This window comes from Misgurnus anguillicaudatus, chromosome 5 (genome assembly GCF_027580225.2).
Source record: "Misgurnus anguillicaudatus chromosome 5, ASM2758022v2, whole genome shotgun sequence".
Lineage (NCBI taxonomy): Eukaryota > Metazoa > Chordata > Actinopteri > Cypriniformes > Cobitidae > Misgurnus > Misgurnus anguillicaudatus.
The window spans coordinates 40,518,850-40,542,710 of record NC_073341.2 but is presented as its reverse complement, the minus strand read 5'-3'; the positions used below and the strand labels follow the sequence as shown (position 1 = coordinate 40,542,710).

Below are 23,861 nucleotides of genomic sequence, written 5' to 3'. Positions count from 1 at the left end.
TGTTTGGTTTATGTAAGAACCAGGCTAATGTTTAATGCAAATCTTTCCTCGTCTGTCTTTCAGCCGCCGAGGCTCATTAGCATGCAGAGCCTCCAAAGGGGCGGAGTTAATGGCTCCTCCCACATGTATCCACCTCAACAACTACGCTTGATGTCAGGGCAGAACCGTATGCCTTCAGGGCAGCCCAGACTCAACGGCCAGCCGTATCCCATGATGCAGCTTCAGAGACAGGTCAGTACAGAGGCTTCATCAGGTCACATGACAACCGAATTGCTCCTCTACATCATTACGATAAGGCATAAACATTGGGCTGCTTTGCAAGATTTGGTGAGATTGTGGTAGATGTTGACCTAGAATGCAGCTTGATATATCTACATTAATGCCCATACATTTTAAATAAATGATGCACCAAGTTTTAACTATTCATATTTAGTATAGACTGCTCTTTTGATCCATTCTGCTGGAGTTTCAACACTTCTGCTTTGGAGGAGAAGTCCTGCTGATGTAAAGCAGTAAAGCATGTGACCGAGGCAGTACTTTGGGTCACATAACCACACCAAATGGTTCATATAATCTAATAGTAGTATTTTGGAAATTATTAACATGGTCAACTCTTTCGAATTAGAGTCAAGACTAAACTTGAATGATTGTCATAGGACATTTAAATTAGGAGTCAAACTATAAACGAAGCTTTAACACTGTAAGAGAGTGCGTTTGTCAATCTTTTCCTGTTCTTTATCCTTTACCTTGTTTCCTCATAGCACTCAAACCCAGGGCACGTGGGTCCTTTCCCTGTAACATCGCTGCACAACGTTAGCGCTGCCAACCCCACCAGTCCCACCAGTGCTAGTATGGCTAATGCTCTTGTTCACCGAGGTCCCACCAGTCCTGTCATGGCCCCCATAGAGCTCATACCATCAGTCACCAACCCTGAAAACCTGCCCTGCCTGCCCGACATCCCTCCCATTCAGGTAACTTTTTATTTGATTTATTATTGAATCCTGTAAGGGTGAGGCTTAGTGGTCAAAGATCTGTGCCAGATACCCAATAATGTGTGATCATGAGGGCACAAATGCAATAATTGGTTGTAAATGTAATAAAGTACCTCGATATAATTATGTTTGGCCGTAGATGTAATAAAGGACCCAGACGTAATTAGGTTGGATTCTAAATCTAATAAAAGATCTAAAAATAATATTTGGGACTAAATTTCATAAAGGTCCTAAACGTAATTAAGTTTAAGTCACCCAAGGTAACTAAACCAAAATTGTTCCTGTTTACGTCTGCTATTAATTTTATTATTTTTTTTAATAAAATGCATCCTTAATAAAAGCAAACGACTCGAATGGGCCTGAGGTTTGGTATTTGATTAATACAATTTATTAAAAAGCTACTTTAGTTTTTGTGATTGCAATACCAGTTTTGGCCACAATCCTACATACTGTTCCTTTAAATATTTCATAATCTGTGTTGTTTTTGTTACTTTTTGTTATATATTAAAAAAACATGCATTTTCAAAAAAGACACACACATCTTATATTCAGTATTTTGCCTTTTAATTACTGAAAACTCAATTTTTTGATATTTTAAAACAATTGCAGTTTAGCATTGCAAGAGCCAAATGTTAAAGGCGGAGTCCATGATGTTTGAAAGCCAGTGTTGATATTTGAAATCATTTAAACAAACACCCACCTACCCCAATAGAATCTGGACCTTCTTTTGATAGACCCGCCCCACACATACGCAACCCGGCAAGGATGTCGGTTACTAGACACGCTCCTTACTGCTGATTGGCTATAAGTGTGTTTTGGTAGTCGGCCCGTCTCCTTTTCCAAAGCGTTTTTCAAACATCGTTGACTCCGCCTTTAATAGTTCAACTATGAACATTGCACAGATTTTTTTTTTTCATACATTTTTTCATTTCAAGTATTCACAACATATAGCCAGCCTTCTCCTAATGACTAAAATTGCTCTTTGTTTTATTCAGTGGCGGTTCTAGACAAATTTCACTAGGGGGGCCAAGTAGGGGCCAGTGTTTTACCAGAGGGGCACAAAAAAAAAAAACGGCAAGAAATTATATTTAAAGATTATAGGGGCGGTTACAGGAATTATTTTAAGACAGGACTAGGCCTTAGTTTAATTAGGAAATATAACTAGTTTTAACAAACATGCCTTACTAAATACATTACAAAGGGCACTGGTGTATTTTAAAATATGGCATTGCAAGTTGTTTTCAGTTTGGACAGGTCTTACATTTATTTTATCCTAGGACTAGTCTAATCCCTTTTCGGGAAACTGCCCCATAAACTTTATCTTACTTTACAATCATATTAATCTTTTTTTAATACAAGAGTGAGTGCAGGTGCAAAAGGGGAGCTGGGCTCTTTTCTAAAGCCCCCCAACCGAAAATCATGCGAGCCTACTCAATAAACTTTATGAAATGCAAACTTTTATAAAGACAAACGTTTGTTTTAGTTTACATATAAACACACATTGCTAGACAGTTAGTGACCACAATCTAATCAGCATTTAAAATAATATTTATTTTAAATTGTAAACATTTTTATATGACACATTTAATTATATTCTTCCAATTTTATGCACGTATATGTAAGAGCATAATTACAGCGCTTTTTACAATGTGTAAACTTTAAAAAGTTAGCGAGATGTTGGTTTTGCCGGTTGTTGATGAGTAACAGCTGTGAATGATCACCGCGCTTAAGCAGCCACGTCACAGGAGAACAAGTGAACAGTGTCCTAATGTCAAGTGAGCTAGAGTCCTTACCAGTGCCCAAACCTGGATACACATTCTCAACATCGGGAAATTGGGAACAAATTGAGACACTCGCTGAGCAGCACCCAGCACCCGCAGCCAGCTACAGTGGTTGGGTGCGCCGCTCTAATTTGCCCGTTTAGAACGTTATGCGTCGGATTAGTTCCGCTTTTGGCGCTCGCGTGTAAAATCAAAATAAATGTATACTTTTTTATTTGGTCAGCACGGGGTGGCCACAGGGGTGGCCAGGGACTTGTCTACAGAGGCACGTGCCACCCTTGGCCTCCGTGTAGAACCGCCACTGGTTTTATTTTGAAATATTTTAAAGATATATTGGCTAAACCACCTTTCCGTTGTACGCTACATTCGGACAGGACTGTCGGAGTTCGCCCCCTAGTGGCAGTCATAATGAAATTTCAGTTTAATAGTACATTCGTGTCAACATAGGAAAGAAGCTCATTCCAGCACAAGAGCCTTCAATCTACGAATATATTTATACTTAATAATTTACTTATTAGTAATAAATTGTTTTCAAAGGATTCAAGTGTTACTGATAAAGTTAAAAAAATAAAGGATTAATATTTTACATGCAGTGTTTTGAATAAAACACACTGAAATGCATCACTTCCCTGTTGGTAGTTGTTGGATCAAAGTAAATGAGACTTTAGAATGTGGGTGTCTGTTGGAGTTGGTAGTTGTTGGACCAGTGTGAATTGGCCTTATTATTACCAAAGAGTAAACTATACTGATTGAAAGCCAAATTGAGTTATCTCCCAAATGATGTGACTCTTTTTTATCTCCAGCTGGAAGATGCTGGTTCGAGTACGCTGGATAACATCCTCAGTCGATATATATCTGCTAATTCATATCCTACTGTTGGCCCCATCAGCACCTTAAATCCTTCACCAGGACCTTCTACACATTCTCCAGGATCATCAGGTATTTCAGACGCTTAAGAAACCAAATGACCCAAACTGAAACATTACAGCAGTAGCAACAACAGAAAAAATGATTTAGTTTTTAATCTTCATGTTTGGATGAATAATTTCTCTTTTTCTCTAGGTTTATCTAATTCTCACACTCCAGCTCGTCCATCCAGCACATCAAGCACAGGCAGTCGGGGAAGGTCAGAAGTTTATGCATTTCTACATTGCAAGCCTATATAGTTAAAAATACTTGCTTTTTTAAATAATGTAAGAGCGCACTCAAACATCATCCAAACTGAACTGACCACCAAAGCCTGGTTCATTTGACTAGTGTGAAACATTTAGGACAACTGCGCTTGGGCACTAGTATGAGTGCATCCTATAAAGATCATTGGTAATCTAATGCTGTGTGCACACTACCAGCAACTGTGTGTCGATTAGGTTATTATGAGTTCCTTATTCCTGTTAGTATGTGTAGATTTAAGTACATGTATGTAATGAGTGTTAAATAGGATAATATTTCATCTGAAGGCTGAAATAGTTGCAGAAGTTAATTGGGGATTTGGGGACAAACTTTCACAGCTTTAAAACATAGCATTAGTGTTGAGACCATGCATTTAAGATTGTGTTGTCTTTCTGTTTATGTGTGTTTTAGTTGTGGGTCAGCTGGTAGACCTGGCACAGGGAACACAACTGTGGACCAAATAAAGGTTAAACAGGAACCAGGAGCAGAGGAAGAGTGTGGCTACTCGGGAACAAACGTCAAAACAGAACGGGGCAAAGATGGCAGACGGAGTGCTTGCATGGTATTTGTGTTGTTTTTTCATTGGTCATTTATGTTCCTTCTTTCTATTTAGGCTCTCATGGTTATGGAGATCATAAAAACAAATGACAGGCTATTTTAATATTGTGATTTTTTTTATTATTAGAAAAAAACATGAAAGTTATGAATGTTCATAAATCAAAAGATATGGGAACACTATTTCATGTTCTTTTATGTATAGATCATAATGTTTCTCTCTGTCTCTCTGTTTCACTCTGTCTGTCTTTCTGTCTGTCTGTTTCTCTTTGTCTGTATGTCTGTCCATCTTTGTCTGTCTGTCCATCTTTGTCTGTCTGTCCATCTGTGTCTGTCTCTGTCTGTCTGTCTGTCTGTCTGTCTGTCTGTCCGTCTGTTTCACTCTGTTTGTCTGTCTGTCCATCTTTGTCTGTCCGTCTGTCTCTCTCTGTCTGTCTGTCTGTCTGTCTGTCTGTCTGTCTGTTTCACTCTGTCTGTCTGTCTGTCTGTCCATCTTTGTCTGTCTGTCTGTCCATCTTTGTCTCCCTGTCCCTCTGTCTGGTCTGTCTCTCCCTGTCGGTCGGTCTGTCCATCTGTCTGTCTCTCCCGGTCGGTCTGTTTGTTTCACTGTCTGTCTGTTTCAGTCTGTCTTTCTGTCTGTCTGTCTTTCTCTTTGTCTGTCTGTCTGTCTGTCCATCTTTCTCTCCCTGTCCGTCTGTCTGGTCTGTCTCTCCCTTTCTATCTGTCTTTCTCTCCCTGTCTGTTTGTTTCACTCTGTCCGTCTGTTTCTCTCTGTCTGTCTGTCTGTCCATCTTTCTCTCCCTGTCCGTCTGTCTGTATCTCCCTGTCTGTCCGTCTGTCTCTCCCTGTCGGTTGGTCTGTCTGTCTGTTTGTTTCACTCTGTCCGTCTGTTTCTCTCTCTCCGTCTGTTTCTCTCTGTCTGTCTGTTTCACTCTCTGTCTGTCAGTTTGTCTTTCTGTCTGTCTGTTTCTTTTTGTCTGTCTGTCCGTCCGTCTTTCTCTCCCTGTCCGTCTGTCTGTCTGGTCTGTCTCTCCCTGTCTGTCTGTCTTTCTGTATGGTCTGACTCTGTCTGTTTCACTCTGTCTGTCAGTCTCTCTTTCTGTCTGTCTGTTTCTCTTTGTCTGTCTGTCTGTCCGTCTTTCTCTGCCTGCCTGTCTGTCTGTCTGTGCATCTGTCTGTCTGTGCGTCTTTCTGTCTGGTCTGTCTCTTCTTGTCTGTCTGTCTGGCTGGTCTGTCCATCTGTTTCTCCCTGTCTGTCTCTACATGTCTGTCTGTCTGTCTGTTTGTTTCTTTGTCTGTCTTTCTCTTTCTGTCTGGTCTGTTTCTCTTTGTCCGTCTGTCTTTCTGTCCGTTCCTATGTCTATCTGTTTGTCGGTCTGTCTGTCTGTTTCTGTCTGTCTGTCTGTTTCTCTGTCTGTCCGTCCGACCATATGTTTCTCTTTGTTTGTCTGTCCGTCCGTCTGTTTCCTCTTTGTCTGTCTCTCTGTCTGTCTGCCACATCTCTCTACATCTCTGTCCGTTCATCTCTCTGTCTGTCTGTCCATTTATCTATTAAACATCAGAGCAACTTCATAAACGCATACAAAAAATAATCACATTTGAAATTTTGGTGACCCTGAGGTTGAATACCTTGCATTTATTCATTCTCTTTAAACCAGATGAGCAGTCCAGAAGGAGGCGTAACACCACCTCTTCCTGTCCTCTCGTCCGTGTCCACCGGTTCAGTCCAGGACATGTTAAAATCACTCGGTGAGAACGTCAAATCAGAACCACAGACCGAGCAGCTCTCATCTTGTACGAACCCCAGCTCTCGCACGCCTATGACCAATGGGAGGACTCAGTCAAACGGAAGTCAGATGAGGCCTTCGCTTTCCCATCGAGGCAACACGACCACCGCTAACACCCAGACGGGTGCTGGTAAAGAAGACGACCCGAATGAGGACTGGTGCGCGGTGTGTCAAAACGGAGGAGAGCTGCTGTGCTGTGATCGCTGTCCTAAAGTCTTCCACATCAACTGCCACATCCCGACTCTTAAATCCTCTCCCAGGTAACAAACGCATCCTTATTTATACAGGATATTACATATAAACCTCTAAATCTATTCTTATGGTCGTATCTGAGCAGATAAACAGTAGGTTTGAACCCATCATTGGTTGATCCATGAGATATCCACCCACTTAACCTTATATTTGTGTAACATAATAATAATAAATGTTTTAATGCAGAACACAACCCGTTGCATTTGTGAACAAGGCTTGATTTTTTAAGTTCTGTGTTTTTGTTTTTGTGTGTTGTAGTGGAGACTGGATGTGCACGTTCTGCAGAAATCTGATAAACCCAGAGATTGAGTACAACTGTGATGACAGCCCACCAAATAAGAAAGACAAAAATGAGACGGCGATGAGCCCAGAAGACCAACGAGTGAGTCACACTGAAAACATGTCCACGGTCACTGAGCTGTCCTCATTTGTACCAAGATATTCTTGTGACACAATTCTGTATGGGACATAAAACACAAACTATACAGAACAGGACACAAAATAATACATTCTTTAAACTTACAATAGCTGAATGTAAGCAAAATGTATGCTAAGGTATAAGATGTACTGCTAATTTGGGAATAGATTTGGGGTGCCTGCAACTTTGTCATTATGCAAGGGAGGCCAAGGATGATAAAATGGCCAAATATTATTTGTCTTGGCCGATTATTTAAAGCTCACGTAAAACACGTTGTTTCTGCATTTTTTATGTTAATCTGGAGTACCTATAGAGTAGTATGACATCCTTTATATCTCCGAAGAGTCTTTAGTTTAATCTGATTTATAAAAGAAAGATTAGTTTTACCGAATCTTTCCGATAACGTACGAAAAAATGAAGAAGGAGGAGTTATACCGCAGGAGGAGCGAGTACGAGTCATGCAACACTATACAACACTGTTTTAACTGATGATTCACTACATGTTTGTGTCATTTATATAATATGCACGCGACTATTTCCAACATAAGACAGAAGTCTTACTTACCGCGTGCAACTCGTCATGACCCGGTTGGGAAAATCCAGCGCATCAAACACACGCAAAACTCCGCTGCTACCCCGGATAATAAAATATATTCAATGTTTTCATAAGGCTGACTTTCTTCTCCTTGCATCCAAAAACACACTTTTGTGCCATTGTTGACTTTTTAAATTAAACAAAGCTGAGTGGCGTGATAAGATGTTTGCAAGCTCTAGCATCTCTAGCTGATTGACGGGTAGGCGGGGTTTTCCGGGGGAAGTTTTCCGGCGGAAGCCCATATAAAGAAGTGATACGTATAGAAAACCCCTGAAACGTCAGTTGGACCTGTAATCGAAAAAACTTTCCGAAACTTGTACGAACCCTGGCGAAGTGCATTCGGCACAGAAATACTCTGTAACACGTCCAACTGCTTTTTTGACACTTTGCCTACGTTTAGCATGAGGAAACAACTTTATAACTGTGTTAATAAGTCAGAATGCATGAAATATCATTGAAACCCCCCCCCTTTTAAGGTTTGCAACCTCACCAGGCATGCATATATTCAAAATATAGCAGGACTTTGAATGCCGCCTTGCTTTTATATTAAGGTTACAGACATTTACATCATTGCTGTTACTTGCTGTGCTTTTTTTGCTGGAGTTGCAAAATTCTGGGAATTATCAAGGCTGGAAACTTTCCTTGGGAATTAACTGGAATATATGGGAATAAACTGGGAATTTGTAAAAATTGCAAAGTTGCCTAAAACAGGGAACTTAAATGTAATCTTGCAGCATAATTTTATTTAACACAACAAGATTTAATGCAATTCCAGTTACATTTCAGTCACATGCACACAGCTTACTGAAGGGCTATTGAGGCCACACTCCCTGCATATATTTGCATTCATCCATAACATACACACATCATTTCTTGAAGGCAGTACATCAGATATCTAAATGTAATCTTGCACTATTTCATTGAAAATGTATGAGGCCAGCTAACATGCATTCTGCTAGCCAGTTTTCTGTTATCATACAGATTTATTGTACCACCCACAAGTTTGGACGCATTCATATTTTTTATGTTTTTGAAAGAAGTCTCTTATGCTTATCAAGCCTGCATTTATTTGATCAAAAATCATTGATGTTAGAATGATTTCTAAAGGATTTTTAAACAAATAAATTCACGGCTTGATGAGTGCAAGTATCAGAATTCTTCAAAATTTTTATTACCTTGCATGCATGTCTGCTTATGACCAAACAAAATGTTTATTTATGTTTGTATATGACATAATTTATATACATTTCCCAATAATTCCCATAAATTCCAGTTAAGTTTCCAATTTGGAATAGTTTTAAAATTCCCATGGAGAGTTTCCGAAACACATTTGCAGCATTGCATTGCATCAGCATCCAGGATCAGAATGATCCATTTTATGCAATTGCATATGAAATGCATTTTGTTTATTATTGCCCTACAGTCCACAATCACATAAGTAGAAACGTGTGACGTCACGTTTATTCATATGATCTGTTAATATGACATTTTCCCAACATGGATCTTCTGTTATGAGATGTAAAGATTTGATGTTTCTTTCCTCTTGTTTTGTAGCGATGTGAGCGTCTGCTGTTGCATGTGTTCTGTCATGAGCTCAGCGTGGAGTTTCAAGAGCCTGTTTCTCCATCGGTAAGCAATCCCGCAGTTTCCTCATTTCTAATGAATGTAGTTATTAATGCGTTCTTAAAGGGCAAAGCTGTTTCTCACGTCTGAAACTAAATCATTGCTCGCTGTGAGCTGTAATGTTTCATAGCTGATCATAAATGATATCACAACAGTAAAGATTATAACTGCAACATCAATCACACTATAGTAAGCCTCTGGGTTAATTCTTAATGTTATTTCTCATGACTGGAGTATAATTGCATAATACCAGAATCATCAATAAATATTATTTGATAATCTCAATAGATTTTATTTTACGTACTCCCTTATTTAGATTTGTGTCCCATTTAATAGCTCTTCTTTTTATTTCCTTTGTTCAGACTGTGCCATATACGGTTTCAAAACATAGTAAATTGTCCTGCATGTAATGCTGTCATTTAGTTTTTTTTACCTTGTAACCCCAATTTGAAACTTTAAAGATGTAAAAATCAGCAGAACTAAAACTATGTTTACACAACAATGATTTAGTAAGAAACGTTTCCGTGCAAATTTCACGTACAGATGACAACGCTGTTGAATAGATCTGCATTTACATGGATCCGTGAAGACGACTAAATGGGTGATTCTCACGAAAACTTGGTTTTAAACATGTCAAGCATGAAAATGTAAAAATTGCTTAAATTTACTTTTTTCCCACCAGACATTGAAAAACAAAGTCTGGAGTAAATGGGAACATTAATTTAAAAACTTTTACTTATCATTTAACACTTTTTGTAACATAATTTAAAAAAATTAGTCCTAAAAAATCTCATTACCGCAACAGTCAGAAAACATCAACACTGACATATTTTCAAAATGACATGACAAACCTGAAAGAACATAATTTGGAGATTCTGCACATGCATTTAAAATCAAAGTATTATGCTTCTATTAATTAAATTAACATTTAATAAGCATCTGTTGCGGTAATGATAATCAAAATGTCGTGTAAGCATTCTGACAAGACAATATTTCAAGTTAACTGTAAAAAAATGATCTTACCTGGTAGCCATCTTGAAGTAACTGGTCCATGTGCTTGGTCATTCAAAATCAAACTTTATTAAAATTCTGTATGTGTGCTTAAACTGTTCTCAAAAAGTGTTGCGGAGGATGAGAACATCAGGCATGGACACATCATTTTCCTAATTTTTCTTCATTATTATTATACATGAATATTCAGTAAATATTTTTTCTGTCATCTAAAGTAATCTAGCAAAACATCCACTTATTTTTTTTCTTAATATTTTTGTGTTAATTTGATTAAATTACAAAATAACGCATGTTCAAACACAGCCGGACACATTGCGGTAATGAGAATTTCAGCAGAAAATGATATAAAATTTCCAATTATAAATTCTTATGTTGAAATCACACATTGTGCAAGGTAGAACACAGTATTGTGTTAATTCTGATGCTTTTTAATGTTACTATATTACATATTTTAAAGCTAAAATCATTAGTGCCGTGGTGTTTCAATGGTTTCGTGAGAATCACCCAAATCAGCTGCATTACGTATGCCATGCCTGTTAATGGCGATGTTATGCACACATAATAGGCGCCTTTGTTGTTATATTATTATATTGTTATACTCGCGCATGTCTTTAGACTGAATTAACACGTGCTTATGACGTCACCGTTGTCACAGATTTGCATTTACTAGTTTACACAGAGACAACAAGGTGTCATTATTTAAATCTTGCACTTTAAAAACGTAATCAAAAGTTAGCATTTTCAGTACCCCAAAAGCTGTCGCCGTTTAAATAAAAATCCAAACCGTATAAAACATTCCCATTTACGTCTGAAATCGTGGATGTGTAAACAGCCCCTAACTCATCAGTTAAAGCCTTCATGTTTTTCTCCAGGTACCCAATTACTATAAAATTATAAAGCAACCAATGGATTTAACCCTTGTGAAAATGAAACTACAGCGGAGACATCCTCTTCATTACAAGAGCCCCAAAGACTTTGTGTCCGACGTGCGTCTGGTCTTTAGCAATTGTGCCAAATACAATGAGGTGAGTCTGAAGCATGTCCTTCACCTGGGTTAGGGGTGTGACCTTCATTGCATGAGGTCTTTTAAAAAGTATAAAATACACTAAAGCAACACGGCATGAATGTGCAGTTTACTGCATGTATTTACACTCTTTCACCACGGTGAGCAAACGGCCAAAACTAACTACTGCACTAATGGTTTCAATGAGGCTGATCAGTGGATGTTGAATTAGTGTTTGTTAAAGGACTAACACACAATAAGGTGTTTGTTTCGTTTACAGAGCGTGTGTTTAAACATTGTACTCTGTATGGTAGATTGTTTGTTGTTCTTTTGAACGGTGATAAATGAAATGCATGACGTGACTGTCAGTTTTGCAGTCGTTCAAGAGCTGCCTACATTTATTAAGGTTTGGATGTTAAGTGTACATATTTAGTGGACGTGACAAATACAAAATGTAAAGTAAATCAATTAGATGATGAATACTAAACTGATTTAAAGCTTTAAAGGTGTCATGAACTGCATCTTTTTTGAAGGTCATAATGTTAGTCCACTTATTGGGATGTGAAACTTCATCCATGCTTTCCTAATGTTAGGATCACAAGGAAGGCGATGAAAAGACTTTTTTTTCACATGGCACTTCATCTTGTAATCCTCTAAGGCATCTCTGTTGTTCCTGTGTAATCTTGCGTTTGCGTCTCACCTCGTACTACATGCGCATGTGTTAATTGGGTGGTTTCTGCTACAGATGCAATTGTGTGGAAGTGAAGGCGGTCTTTCATCACACTATGATGTCATACTGAGACAAAATCTGACATGAAGCATTTTAGCAGCTTGGTTTTAATGAAAATTTTACTCTTTCCCCGCCATTGACGAGTTATCTTGTCAATTACGAGAGAAAACGCTTCCCTGCAAATGATGAGTTTATACAGCAATCCATATTTCCACTATTATCCACTAGATGGCGCTTTTACAGAACTTATAAAACATTGACGCATCCACCGATCCAAAAACAGTAAAAACTCTGTTTTTTTTTAATCGCACTGAATCTGATATCTAACGAAAGTCATTTACAAAATTGCAATTATCTCAGATTTTTGCTCAAAAATTGGGTCTGTTGTTTCATTTTGATGTATTGTATATTTATATTTATACCATGGTCTGTTTAAATACTCGATTCTGATTGGCTGGAAGGTGTGCATTAAAACCATTTGATGCACAGGAAGTTCCAGTCAGTTTGATTACAGTTAGAAATTAATCTGCTACTATAAACATTGGCAACCATAGTAACACAGTTACACCTGCAGAGAGAGCGAGCGAGACATAAGTGCATCTCTCTTTAAAGTGCGCAGGTTTTATTTCAGCACTACTTTGTTTAAAGCGGATGGAGTGCAAGCCTTAACTTAAGAAAATGACCGTCATTTTACCTGTCTGTTAAAAAATTACACTGTAAACATTAATTACAGCTTTAACTTGGCAAATAACCAAGGTATAAGCGGGATAATCTACGGCTAGCCATGCATTAAAGGGTTTTAATGCACTCCGCTACACGTCGGGTGGTTCTTCGCCTCTACGTCGTGCATTAAAACCCTTTAATGCATGGCTAGCCGTGGATTATCCCTTACATATAAAGAAAAAGATTTTCTGGAAGGCATTAAACTTTTGTGAAAATCATAAAAATGCTGGCGCTGACTGGACACACTGGCAGGGAAAGAGTTAAGGACTAATGAGGAAGTTTTAAGTTCTGAAACTTACAAGATATTTTATGATGCAATCAAAAGCACATTTCTCAATTCATGACCCCTTTAAACTCGCACCCACGTATACTGCTGTAAGAGCGACACCGTGTGCAAGACCGCTTTAGGCTCAGATGATGCCAAAAAGTCTTGTATATGAGGGTGATTATAATTGTAGGTACATTTGGTGTCCACAGTCTGTAAAACTTTGGCCATTTATACATTATAAATTTGGACATTTATAATACTGTCAAACTTCGTTACAAAGGTACAGTAACAGGGAGCACGTTTACATGGACAACAATAATTGGTGGTCAGCCGCTTGACGGCAAACAAAAGAGCCAAGCCTTGGCCAAAGCCGCTTTAAGGCAAGCGTGCAACATTAAGAACACTGCAGTATACACTACACAGGGAAGGAGCCCAGAGGCGGTATCTTTGAATGGAAATAAATGGAGGAGAGGCATCAGTTAGCCGAATGAACCGCTTGTGTGTGGAATTGGCCTATTATTTATTCAGTCGACAGCATCTTTGTTAATCTTCAACGTGTTTTAGACTAAACAATACTTTTGTTGTTTGTTGTTAGGTTTTTCTATGATTTTTATAAGAGAAGGCAGAGCAACTATATAATCATCCATGTAACATCGTTAGTAGTTGCGATTCAAAAATCAAAGATTTCCAATTACATAAACATTAAGATGATTATTAGCAGAGATTTTTTGCTGCTGCTTCAATGCATTGGGTTCTGCATCAGGGGCCAGTTGTTCAAAAGTGATCCAGATTTGGAAAGTCCATGTTTGCTATTCAGGATCAGGTAAATCATCTAAGTGTTTTTACTCGAAGAGAGAATAAAACAATACAACTTTTCCTTACTTTTTATTTCAATTCAACATTTAGTCTGTTTTTCTGGCCCACAAATAATAATATACATTATAAATATAAATTATACACAAACGCATGAATTTTAAGTCGTAAAGAGGTTAAATTTGCAGTATTTTACATTTGTAAAGATGCCGGTTGTTAAAACTACTTTTGAGTGTTTGGTCTCTGATGATTGTGATGAATATACTGTACAGTGTCAAATGACAACTAAAGTTAATAAGATAAAATTAAATGTTAAATATATTTTGTTTGCAGTATGAGGGATTTATATGGACTTTTTCTTTCCTAATTGACCTGAAGGTTTAAATGGTAGCCCAATGTTATACTTTGAATACTTTATCATTATAATGATTAAGCTAATCAAGAGCAAACTTATAACAAAAATGATAAATGTATAAATATTACGTAATAGAAATGTTGTATTGTAGACTAAATGTACATGTTTGTTCCTGAAATCCAACCTTCTGTTGGGATCAGAATAATCCTACATTTTGGGATCAAACTAATCCCAATCTTACTAAAAAGTTTTGAACAACACAAAGTGATTTTATGATCCAATCCAAATTCAGAATCCATTTTTTGGTTTTGAACAACCCAATTTGATCTAATTTTGATCTAAATGGATTACTTTTGAACAACTGGCCCCAGGGCCTTTTATATATTTTTGTTCAACCTTCTCCCTGGTTCACTTTGAAGCCATATCAGATTGTTTTATCTTCTTTGTGTTTGCCATAGTGGCCACAGTATGCCTTAAACAGACAAAATCAATAACTGAGGACTTTACTATGAGTTTAAAGATTTGATTATTGTTATAGACCAATCAGGATCATTTGGCATTTGTTTTTGATGGCGACTGTCTTCCAAAATACATCTTATGTGTGAATTTTTTTTTTCATTTACTGTGATGGTTTTGTGGGGTTTCTAAAATTTTCTTAGGATCAATACAACTGTAAAAATGCCTGTAATGGTATTCATGTCAAAGAAGCACTTTAATATAGAAAGCCTTTTTACATAATTGTTTTACATTCAATTTGTAAATTTTGGAAAGCGGGCCAATATGTAGAACATTATTGCTCAGTAGTTTTCTTTTCCTCAATGAAATCTGTTTGCTTACCCCGTCTCAATGTAAGGCATGTATGATGGGCGAACAGAATATTGTGCTCCTTAGTCATTTTTTCTGTACAGGTGAGGTTGTGACCTCACTGTGTATGGTATAAAATCTTTCTTCCCCCTTTTCTTTTGTATTTTTTTCCTTTCGTTTTTTTTGTGCCGTCATTGGTGTTTTTAGATGTCTCGAATAATCCAGGTTTATGATGAGGACAAACAGAGTAATGTTCAGGTAAGACGTTTCGTACACCACACCGATGGGCTGCGCTGGCACCCAAGTGCCCACATGGAGTTTTAACCCTTTCTGTGCTATCTTCTCCTCCTCCCCTTCATCCTTCCCTAATCACCTGGACCTGCATTCCTCCCTCATCTGTCCTCATATTTCCACACTCTTTCCCCTCTCCTTCTGCTCCTAGGCGGACTCAGAAGTTGCACAAGCCGGAAAAGCCGTCGGTATGTACTTTGAAGAAAAACTGCTGGAGATTTTTCCTGATCAAACGTTCCCGGTAGCCATGGAGAAGGAGGAGCCAGCCGACGGCGACAAGGAGGATGCTGAGGACTCTGACGATGACGTCGTACAACCGAAACGCAAACGTTTAAAAGTAGATGCCGAGATGTTTCTGCTTATAAAATGAGGAGACTTGAGGGATTCGGCTTCAAATAAATCGAGTCTTCCTCGTGACCTCTGACGTATTCTGGTCTGTGAAAATCAAATGATGGATCTGATGGTTATTTATGTCATGTTCTTCTCACCCTGCCGATCCATTGTACATACTGTGTAGGAACTTGCATTGTGGGTGTTGAAGTTATCATCGACGGTTTTCTCTCTTGAAGGAGAGAAGTCATTGGGTGTCAGTGAAGAGACTTGTACAAATTTACATAGGTCATGTTTTGGTCTGATTTAGTAAATAACATGCTTCTTTTTCTTTTAAACTGTTGGATATTATTATATTTGTAAATCTATTGTGAATGATACTTTATAAATGATACTCATCTCTCCCTTCCGTTGTATGATAAACTTTATCATTTATGACCCATCTGCTGTCTTTGCATGTGTGTTTTTAAGTTTTGTTCCTATTACTAATTTAAATCTCTTCGGAAGTTTGATGAATGTTTTTAATAAAACTGTCACCACTTTATTGTGGTATTAAAGTATTAATCACAGACCCTTTCCTCAGACAGATGCATACTAAATGGGTGTCTGTGCTACCGGACACAAGTACCTTCAATTCACAAGCAAATCCAATGTAACACAATATGAATTGTCTAAAAGTCTAAAAAGCAATGGGAATTTGGAAAACACTTGATTAATGATGAATAATTGAATAGTTATTATTTTGTAAAAGATTTATGTATTTTATTTTTAAAAAAATGCATAAACATAAGCAGTGCCAATGTTAAATTTTAAGGATTGAAGTATGGAGTAAATTATTCAAAGTAAAATTACTATCTGTGTTTATGTAGTCTGGGTTCAAATACATTTCTTTGGCCAAAAATATCTTTTAAATATATGCTAAATACATTTTGTAGAAAGTAAAGTTGAATTAAATATATTTTTTTATTATTTTTGAAAATATATTTAGTTTTAACCTTCATATATTAACCTATTTCAAAATGTATTTCAGGGGCAACAAATGCATTATTAATTTTACAACCCATACGGCAACAAAATATATTTTTTTGCTCAAAGTATAAAAGTTTGTATAAATGTATAAAATAAGTATATTATTGCAGTTGAAAATCTATTTAATTTTAATATTTTCAAACTTGTTTTTTGTATATAAATGCTTTAAAATATATTTGTCTTTTAAATATATTTCAAAATATACAAAAATTGACCAAAACATATATGTTTGTAAACACATTTAAAAGCAAACTTTACCACACATATTTTTGTATATTTTGAAATAAATGTAAAATTATATTTGAAAATATATATTTTGTGCCATGTGGACACTGCTTCATTTACATCTGTATGTTCATTTAGTAATATTTAAATGTTTAGAATAAGATGAATTAATGCATTTAAAAGTACAATCACAATCTATTTAAATGAAGTTTTGTAGCTAAATCTGATGTATTTGGAGCTTTACTTTTTATACTTTTCACACAGAAATGAGCTTTTATACAGGTTCCTTTCACAACATATGCATTAATCACTCATTTGTAACGTTTAGATGGAAGGAAAACAAATGCAATGTCTGCTGAATAAATGTAAACATCGAAATACCGCAAGAGCTATTTAAAAGCACAGTATTCGAATCACTCTCGCGGTACTTTGATGTCAAACACTAAGCTGTCTGCGCAGCGACGCATAGAGTGACTGAAACAAGCAACATCAAAAGGTGTCAGACAGACAAAGAACATCACCCGTCGGGTTGAGTAGGGCATAGGGCTGTTTACCTCCGATTGGAATTCTCCCATAGACTTTCTTACGTCACATGTGTTTGTCTAATGCCGTTTCTCAATCGGAAGGCTGCAGCCTCCGGAGGTCGCATATGCACGCTGCTTACGTCATTAAGCCTGATTATTTCAGTTAACTGAGCATTCGCAAGTCATATGCGAACTACAACAATTTACGATTAACTGAGAATAATAGTCAACTTTAATTGTTACTATTTTGTAATAAAACCGTCTTGATGACGTGTGGAGCCTGCGGGTGCGGCCTCCGGGGACTGCAGCCTTTGGATTGGGAGACGGCGTATATGCCTATATGTCATGTTTTTGCTGAATAGTCAGTTTTTGCCGAAGATCAGCTGATCTGATGGTCACGCCGCCTCGTACTCTGCTGTCTGTGTGGAGAGGTGACGGATCTTTATTCTGAAGGTAAAGATATATATTTTTTATTTTTCTTTAAAAACTTGTACTATCTATTAATTCTAAGATTGGGAGTTTTGTTCATTATTGTACTTTTTTCTTGTACAGTATGTGGCACATTTAATTAATATCGTGCTTCCTACAATTTAATAATAATTATGGGTAATTGTAAACCTAAACACATTTTACAATGATCATTATTGTTGTTGAAGATGTGTAAACCGTTTCCGTTTAAGCTACATGAAAAGTCTGACGATAAATTTCTAAAAGGGATGTAATTGTTAGTTCAATATTACATGTTGTTATATATATATAATATATATTTTTTATGACATTTAATCACTTCTGAAACTGCTGAAAGCAGCGACATAAATGATCAACTCACTTCCGCGCTTGTTCAGAATGTCCAATGAAAACCGCACCGCTGTTTCTATGGAATGACGTCGCTCCTCCACCCTCCAATCAGAGCTTTCGACGATGAACTTGACGTTCTGTGGATGGTTTATCGCACTTCGTCCATCCAATCAGAGCGCTCAACGATGACTTCATACTTTAATGTCTTTTTTGTTTACATCTTTGGTTTTTCCACTGTGTGCGTTTAGGAAAGCGAGGAGTAAAATCGAGATTTTTACCTGAACATCTTAAGATCCACACACTACAGGTACTGTTTTGATTGTATTTATGTACACTGAAACATTTTAATCGTCATGGTTTAAATGGCGTGAGTTTATTCTTGACACACATTTTATTCCCGTTATACTTCCAGTGATGTCTGATGGCGTATATAAGCTCAGTACTCAGAACTTCAGCTCTCTTTGCCCGAACGGGACGGAATGGATTTGGGTCGGACTGGGGGAATGCACACAGGACGCCAGAGACATGGCCAGTGTGATTCTCGGCCTGCTGTCTATTGTTTGCTTCATGGTATCTTCAATGCCGTACGTAGCTCAACCATTACTATTTGTCATGTCTTTGTTTTAAAGCTGTTTTTTTAACCAAGAAGCTTTAACAACCTTCCAACACTACTGAGAGACCAGCATAAGCTGGTAGCTTGCAGTAGTTGGTTTAAGCTGGTCCTCCCAGCCTGGCAAAGCTGGTCGAGCTGGTGGGACAGCTGATCTTCCAGCCTGACCAACTAAGTCCAGCTAGACCAGCTTAAAGAGTGATCAAAACAAAGATAGACCAGCTTGCTTCATCAGCTAAAACCAATTATGCTTTTTCTGGTCTTAGCTGGATTTTTCATTGTGGAAGGGTCCTCAAAAGGACTAGAAATGATTTAAAATAAGACAGATGAGCATACAAGTAAACCAAGTAAAAAAATAAGGATCATTTTATATTTTATTGTTGTGTATAATTGTGAGGGGGAAGCTTCATATATGGTTGTGGACAATGCGAGAGCTTTGAGAGATTGAGATCCGCTGTTGTAATAAAAGCCATGATCTGAAATGTAACAATGCGTTTGTCATAGCTAAATACAAGACTTGCAAAAAGTTTTGGCATGAGTATTCCCATGACATTTACATTGATATATTTGACAGAAGAAACATGAATCCCTATAAACAACTTCCAGTGCATTAAAGTTAAATATTTGAACAATATGTGTTTTCACTTGGATTGAACCCATGACCATTGTGCTGCTAACACAAACATACTGTTTGGTTACAAATATTGCCTTCCTTTTGTGTTCATCAAAACAAAGAAATGTATGCAGGTTTGAAACAACTTGAGGGTGAGTAAATGACAGATAATTTATTTGGTAATTTTATTTAACTTTTTTTAAACCGTAAAAACAAACATAATTCAGAACATAAAATAAACACATACACCGAAAACACAATCACACAAATAAAAAATAATATATAATAATGATAATAATAATAAATACAATTAATAAATAAAGAACAAGAAGAGAAATAGTGAAACAATTCAACTTTAACAAATCAAATCAGGTGGTACTGTTTTTGTAAAAAAAAAAAATGGTTTCCACATTTTGTTAAATATTTCACTTCTCCTCTCAAGGTTTATGGTACCACAGACCTATTGGCACATTCATGTTTGCTTTCCATTTCAAAGCAATACATTTTTTGCTGTTATTATTATTATATAGTTTGTAATAAGTAAGAATCCAAGGCACTTCTTCCCGTTCAAAAATATTAAAAACCTTTATTCAACCAAGGGTTATTTTAGAAACATTAAGAAACTGAGGTCCTTTCAGCAAGATTTTCTCCTGGAAGATTTTAGTCAGCTTAATAACTTCATTATGTTAAAGATTAGAGTTAGAAAAATGACCTAATAAACATCATTGGCGGCCGCTGACTTCTCTTCTGAGGGGTGCGAATTCAAAATATGTGTTCGGTGTGTCGTGTGAACCTTGTGCATCATGCGTCTTGTTAAAATACATGCATACGTGTCTAAAGGGTATATGATAAAAGAGACTTAACAGTAAACTCTGATTACGCATGAGATTAAGCGAGTATCTGGCAAACGCGAGCGTCTCTTTTATCATTAACCCTTTAGGCTCGTCGGCAGCAGACACTTATTTTGACGAGACACACGATGCACATGGTTCACATGACGCGGCAAACACGATTTGAAATGACGAACCACACACATGAAAAACTAAATACATGTTGTGAGAAGCTTTGCAAATGTGTGGCCTCGAAATAAAAGTCACAGGCCTTCACTGATAAACATATCTCTGGATCCAATGGAAAATCAGAATTTTGAATATTTGTTTTAATTTAAGTTTCTTGTTTTAATGCTGTTCATGCTATTAAACAATGTTTTAGTATTCTTATATACTTCCTATTGGAATGTATAATAATAATAATAATAATAATATACGGCTCAGATATGTTGTACTGACTCTTATTTTGTAGGCAGTATTACAGTTCCTGCAAGACAGGGAATATGGACAGTGCTCTGTCCATCTGGTTTCTTTTATTCTGGTTGGCGGGTGACTCCTGCAATCTTGTAGGATCATTTTTGGCCGATCAGCTACCGCTGCAGGTAAAGAGCAATTCAACGTGTCTCTGGGTTGGAGTTTTATCCTGTATGTGTTGTTAGATTCGATGAATGCATCTATCAATATTGATCTGTTTCTCTTTTCCTCTTAGATATACACTGCTGTGTACTACGTCTTTGCAGACTTGCTGATGCTGTCAATGTACTTGTACTACATGTTAAAGAATAAAAGAGCAAGGCGTGAGTTGGAAATCACATTTCATAACACTTCTACCCTTCATTACAAAAGCCACAAGTGTATGCCATCATTGCATTTAAACCATACTGAAAAGTATTTCCAGGAAGTTGTTGCAATTTCTAGTTTGCACTCATGTGTGAAATGCCTTGTATTGCAAAAGCACGTGCTTTAACCAACACATCAGCATAGTGTTATGAGGAAGTGCTGATGTCTGAAGTTCAGATTCATGGAAGTGATTTTCTCCTCCGCAGGTAGAGATGGCGCTTTACTGAATACGGTCAGCTTGCTGTGTCTTCTGGGAATTTCCTCATCCATCCTCAGCTTTTCTCACTCAGCCCAAGACCATGCGATGCCCACGGTGTTCAAGGGTCGAGCGTTGCTGGCCATAGAAGAGAAAAATAGTGCAGTGCAGGTGATCAGAGTTTTTATGATTGGTTTATCATGGTTCTTAGGATCGAGTTGAATTAAATATAATATTTTGTAATCATATTTTTCAGCCTTTTACTACAAAGGAGATTATAGGCTTTACTATTGGCTCTGTATCATCAGTGCTGTATCTCTGCTCCAGACTGCCACAGATATACAAAAACGTAAGTCTTGTTATAAAACATGTTTGGGCCAAATGTCCGACTCTTTATATATGGAAGTAAAATATCCCAGGCTTTGGTTCTGGGATAAAATATGACTTCACATGTGTATATAAAACACAATAGACTGTAAGAATAGATTTAAAGAAATATTCCACTTTCATAAAACAAAAATCCAAGATGTTTGTGTATTTCTTTGTTCAGTCGAGAAGAAATAAAAAAAAATTTCAGGGAAAATATTTCAGGATTTTTCCACTTTAGTGGACCTTAACAGTTTACAGTTTCAATGCAGCTTCAAAGGACTCTAAATGATCCCAATCGAGGCATAAGGATCTTATCTAGTAAAACGAGAGAAAAATATGCACTTTTAAACCACAACTTCTTGTCTTGCACTAGCCGTGTGATGCGCTAGCGTATGCGAAACTATAGCTCCAGTGTTTGCAAATGTAGAGAAAGAGAACCGTTCAGACGTTGTGGAATGATAATAATTAATGTCAGTTTATCGTTTAAAATGGTCTGCAATTGTGCGTTTCACATATTCCCACACTTTTCCACGTGATTATGTAATACGTGAGGTCACACGGCTAGTGCAAGACGAGAAGTTGTGGTTTAAGAGTGCATGTTTCGTATTTTTCTTGCCAAAAATGACAATCGTTTCACCAGATAACACCCTTAAAAGTCCACTTTATGGAGAAAAATCCTGAAATGTTTTCCTCAAAACTTAATTTCGTCTCGACTGACCAAAGAAAGACATAAACATCTTGGGAAAGTAAATAATCTGGATTTTCGTTTTATAAAAGTGTAAAATTCCTTTATTATATAAATAATTTTGTGTGTGTGTTTTACATATATGTTATAAACAGTACACATACATATATATTATGTAAACAAAAATGTTTATTCTGCAAACAATTAGATGTGGTTAATCATTATGCATCCCTATAGTCCAGTTACATTTCATTGTATTTCATCATAGTTGTGTCCTCCGGTTTGATGTATCAGAAGTTTAAAGATTTGTCACTTATAAATAGCACATTAAAAAGCACACGTTGTTGTTTATTAATGTTGTAGCTGAAATATTTCCTGCCGTCTGCAGTTTCAGAGGAAGTCAACAGAAGGCGTGTCGTTTTTCTTGTTTGCGCTGGTGATTCTGGGAAACACTACATATGGCATTAGTGTCCTAGTGAAGAACCCGGAGCGGGGTCAGGGAGAGACCAGTTACATGGTGCACCACCTCCCCTGGCTCATCGGCAGCCTGGGGACGCTCTCACTTGACCTTGTGATATCCTTTTAAACTGATGAAATGTCAGAGACACTGGAGGAGAATGATTCATTTCCAACACAGTAGGTCCATAACCAGAGAAAAATGTGACATGATTTAATAATGGGCATATTTGGCTTAACAACAGACTTGCTGTTACACAAAATCTTCAAACAAACACGATCTATATGGACTCAAATTAATGCATTTGCCCTGACAATTTAAATTCTCTGGCTTAAAAAACAATTTGGCAATAATTCAACTTTCATTGATGCATTTGGCGTGTAGGATCGCTTGGATCGAACCCACAACTAATGCAATTATCTGCCACCGAGCTACATGAACAACTTGTTGCCTTAACACTTTATTTCAGATATCTCTACAGTTTCTGATGTACAGTAAATCTTCACAGCCTTCCACAGATACAGATGAGGAGACTGCTGCCCTCCTGCACAACTAAATCATTCAGTTTCAGCTGTGAATACTGGAGACACCTTGTGATTTTTTTTTTCATGGGCATCAAATTTCCTGAAATTCCCACAGCCCACATTATTATACGAAAGCACAAAAAGTTTTTCTGGCTTTATTTATAAACGTTTTTATCCAATGGTTTTATACATAGTAATGTCAACGTCTAAAGTTTTTTTGTCCAATGTTTTTATTTTACAAAAGTGTTAGGCACCAAAAGGACACATCTTTGTAATGTTTGTACTGTACTTTAATATTGTTTTTGATAATGCACACAATCATGTGTTTTATTTTTAATGGGATTGATTTATTAATATGGGACTCTATAACCATTAGTGGAGAGGCAGAAAGGACTGTACAAATAAGCTGCCTTTACTTTAAGGAATTGTTAATAGGGTGCTATCATTTAATGTCATGGAATTTATTGTAAAAAATATATAAATCTTCTTTGGGTGGAAAATGTTTTTAATGTATGGAATGCAAGATTTTCGGCCTTAACTTGAATCAGAATTACATCGGTCAGTCAGTCAACTTCTATTGAAGTTGTTTTATTTTTATTTCAAATTGTTTACTTGTTCTCTTATTGCACAACATTCACTAAAGGTTTTTCTGTGGCCAAA

The 23,861-nt window shown here is 37.0% G+C and overlaps 2 protein-coding genes across 4 annotated transcripts in view; both read left to right on the top strand.

The window, feature by feature from the left end:
• trim33 (tripartite motif containing 33) overlaps positions 1-15,943 on the top strand; it is a 34,422-nt gene extending 18,479 nt beyond the window's left edge. Inside the window, exons 10-20 of one of the 2 annotated variants that reach the window (XM_055167697.2) lie at positions 64-231; positions 762-971; positions 3,577-3,712; positions 3,836-3,899; positions 4,355-4,505; positions 6,157-6,545; positions 6,796-6,919; positions 9,105-9,179; positions 11,057-11,209; positions 15,088-15,138; positions 15,323-15,943. In XM_055167697.2, the coding sequence (XP_055023672.2) occupies positions 64-231; positions 762-971; positions 3,577-3,712; positions 3,836-3,899; positions 4,355-4,505; positions 6,157-6,545; positions 6,796-6,919; positions 9,105-9,179; positions 11,057-11,209; positions 15,088-15,138; positions 15,323-15,541 (1,740 nt within the window). In that variant the 3' untranslated portion in view covers positions 15,542-15,943. The remainder of the gene's footprint in view (positions 1-63; positions 232-761; positions 972-3,576; positions 3,713-3,835; positions 3,900-4,354; positions 4,506-6,156; positions 6,546-6,795; positions 6,920-9,104; positions 9,180-11,056; positions 11,210-15,087; positions 15,139-15,322) is intronic. The other variant, XM_055167698.2, reaches the window with a different exon arrangement.
• A 1,660-nt stretch (positions 15,944-17,603) lies between these two features.
• slc66a1 (solute carrier family 66 member 1) lies at positions 17,604-23,861 on the top strand. 2 transcript variants are annotated; one of them, XM_073868170.1, is made up of 9 exons: positions 17,604-17,732; positions 18,326-18,384; positions 18,490-18,661; positions 20,603-20,732; positions 20,840-20,927; positions 21,177-21,337; positions 21,423-21,515; positions 22,609-22,799; positions 23,152-23,861. In XM_073868170.1, the coding sequence occupies exons 3-9, from the start codon at positions 18,492-18,494 to the stop codon at positions 23,231-23,233; spliced, it is 915 nt and encodes a 304-aa protein (XP_073724271.1). In that variant the 5' UTR covers positions 17,604-17,732; positions 18,326-18,384; positions 18,490-18,491; the 3' UTR covers positions 23,234-23,861. The 2 variants fall into 2 exon arrangements, with proteins under 2 accessions (XP_073724271.1, XP_073724270.1); XM_073868169.1 differs by lacking the exon at positions 17,604-17,732 and having other exon boundaries at positions 18,226-18,384.

Excerpts from the sequence above, each read along its gene's own strand:
- slc66a1 (XM_073868170.1), top strand. The coding sequence starts at position 18,492 with ATGTCTGATGGCGTATATAAGCTCAGTACTCAGAACTTCAGCTCTCTT. Across the intron at positions 18,662-20,602 it reads TTCATGGTATCTTCAATGCC|GCAGTATTACAGTTCCTGCA; the intron begins GTACGTAGCTCA and ends CTTATTTTGTAG. Across the intron at positions 20,733-20,839 it reads CCGATCAGCTACCGCTGCAG|ATATACACTGCTGTGTACTA; the intron begins GTAAAGAGCAAT and ends TTTTCCTCTTAG.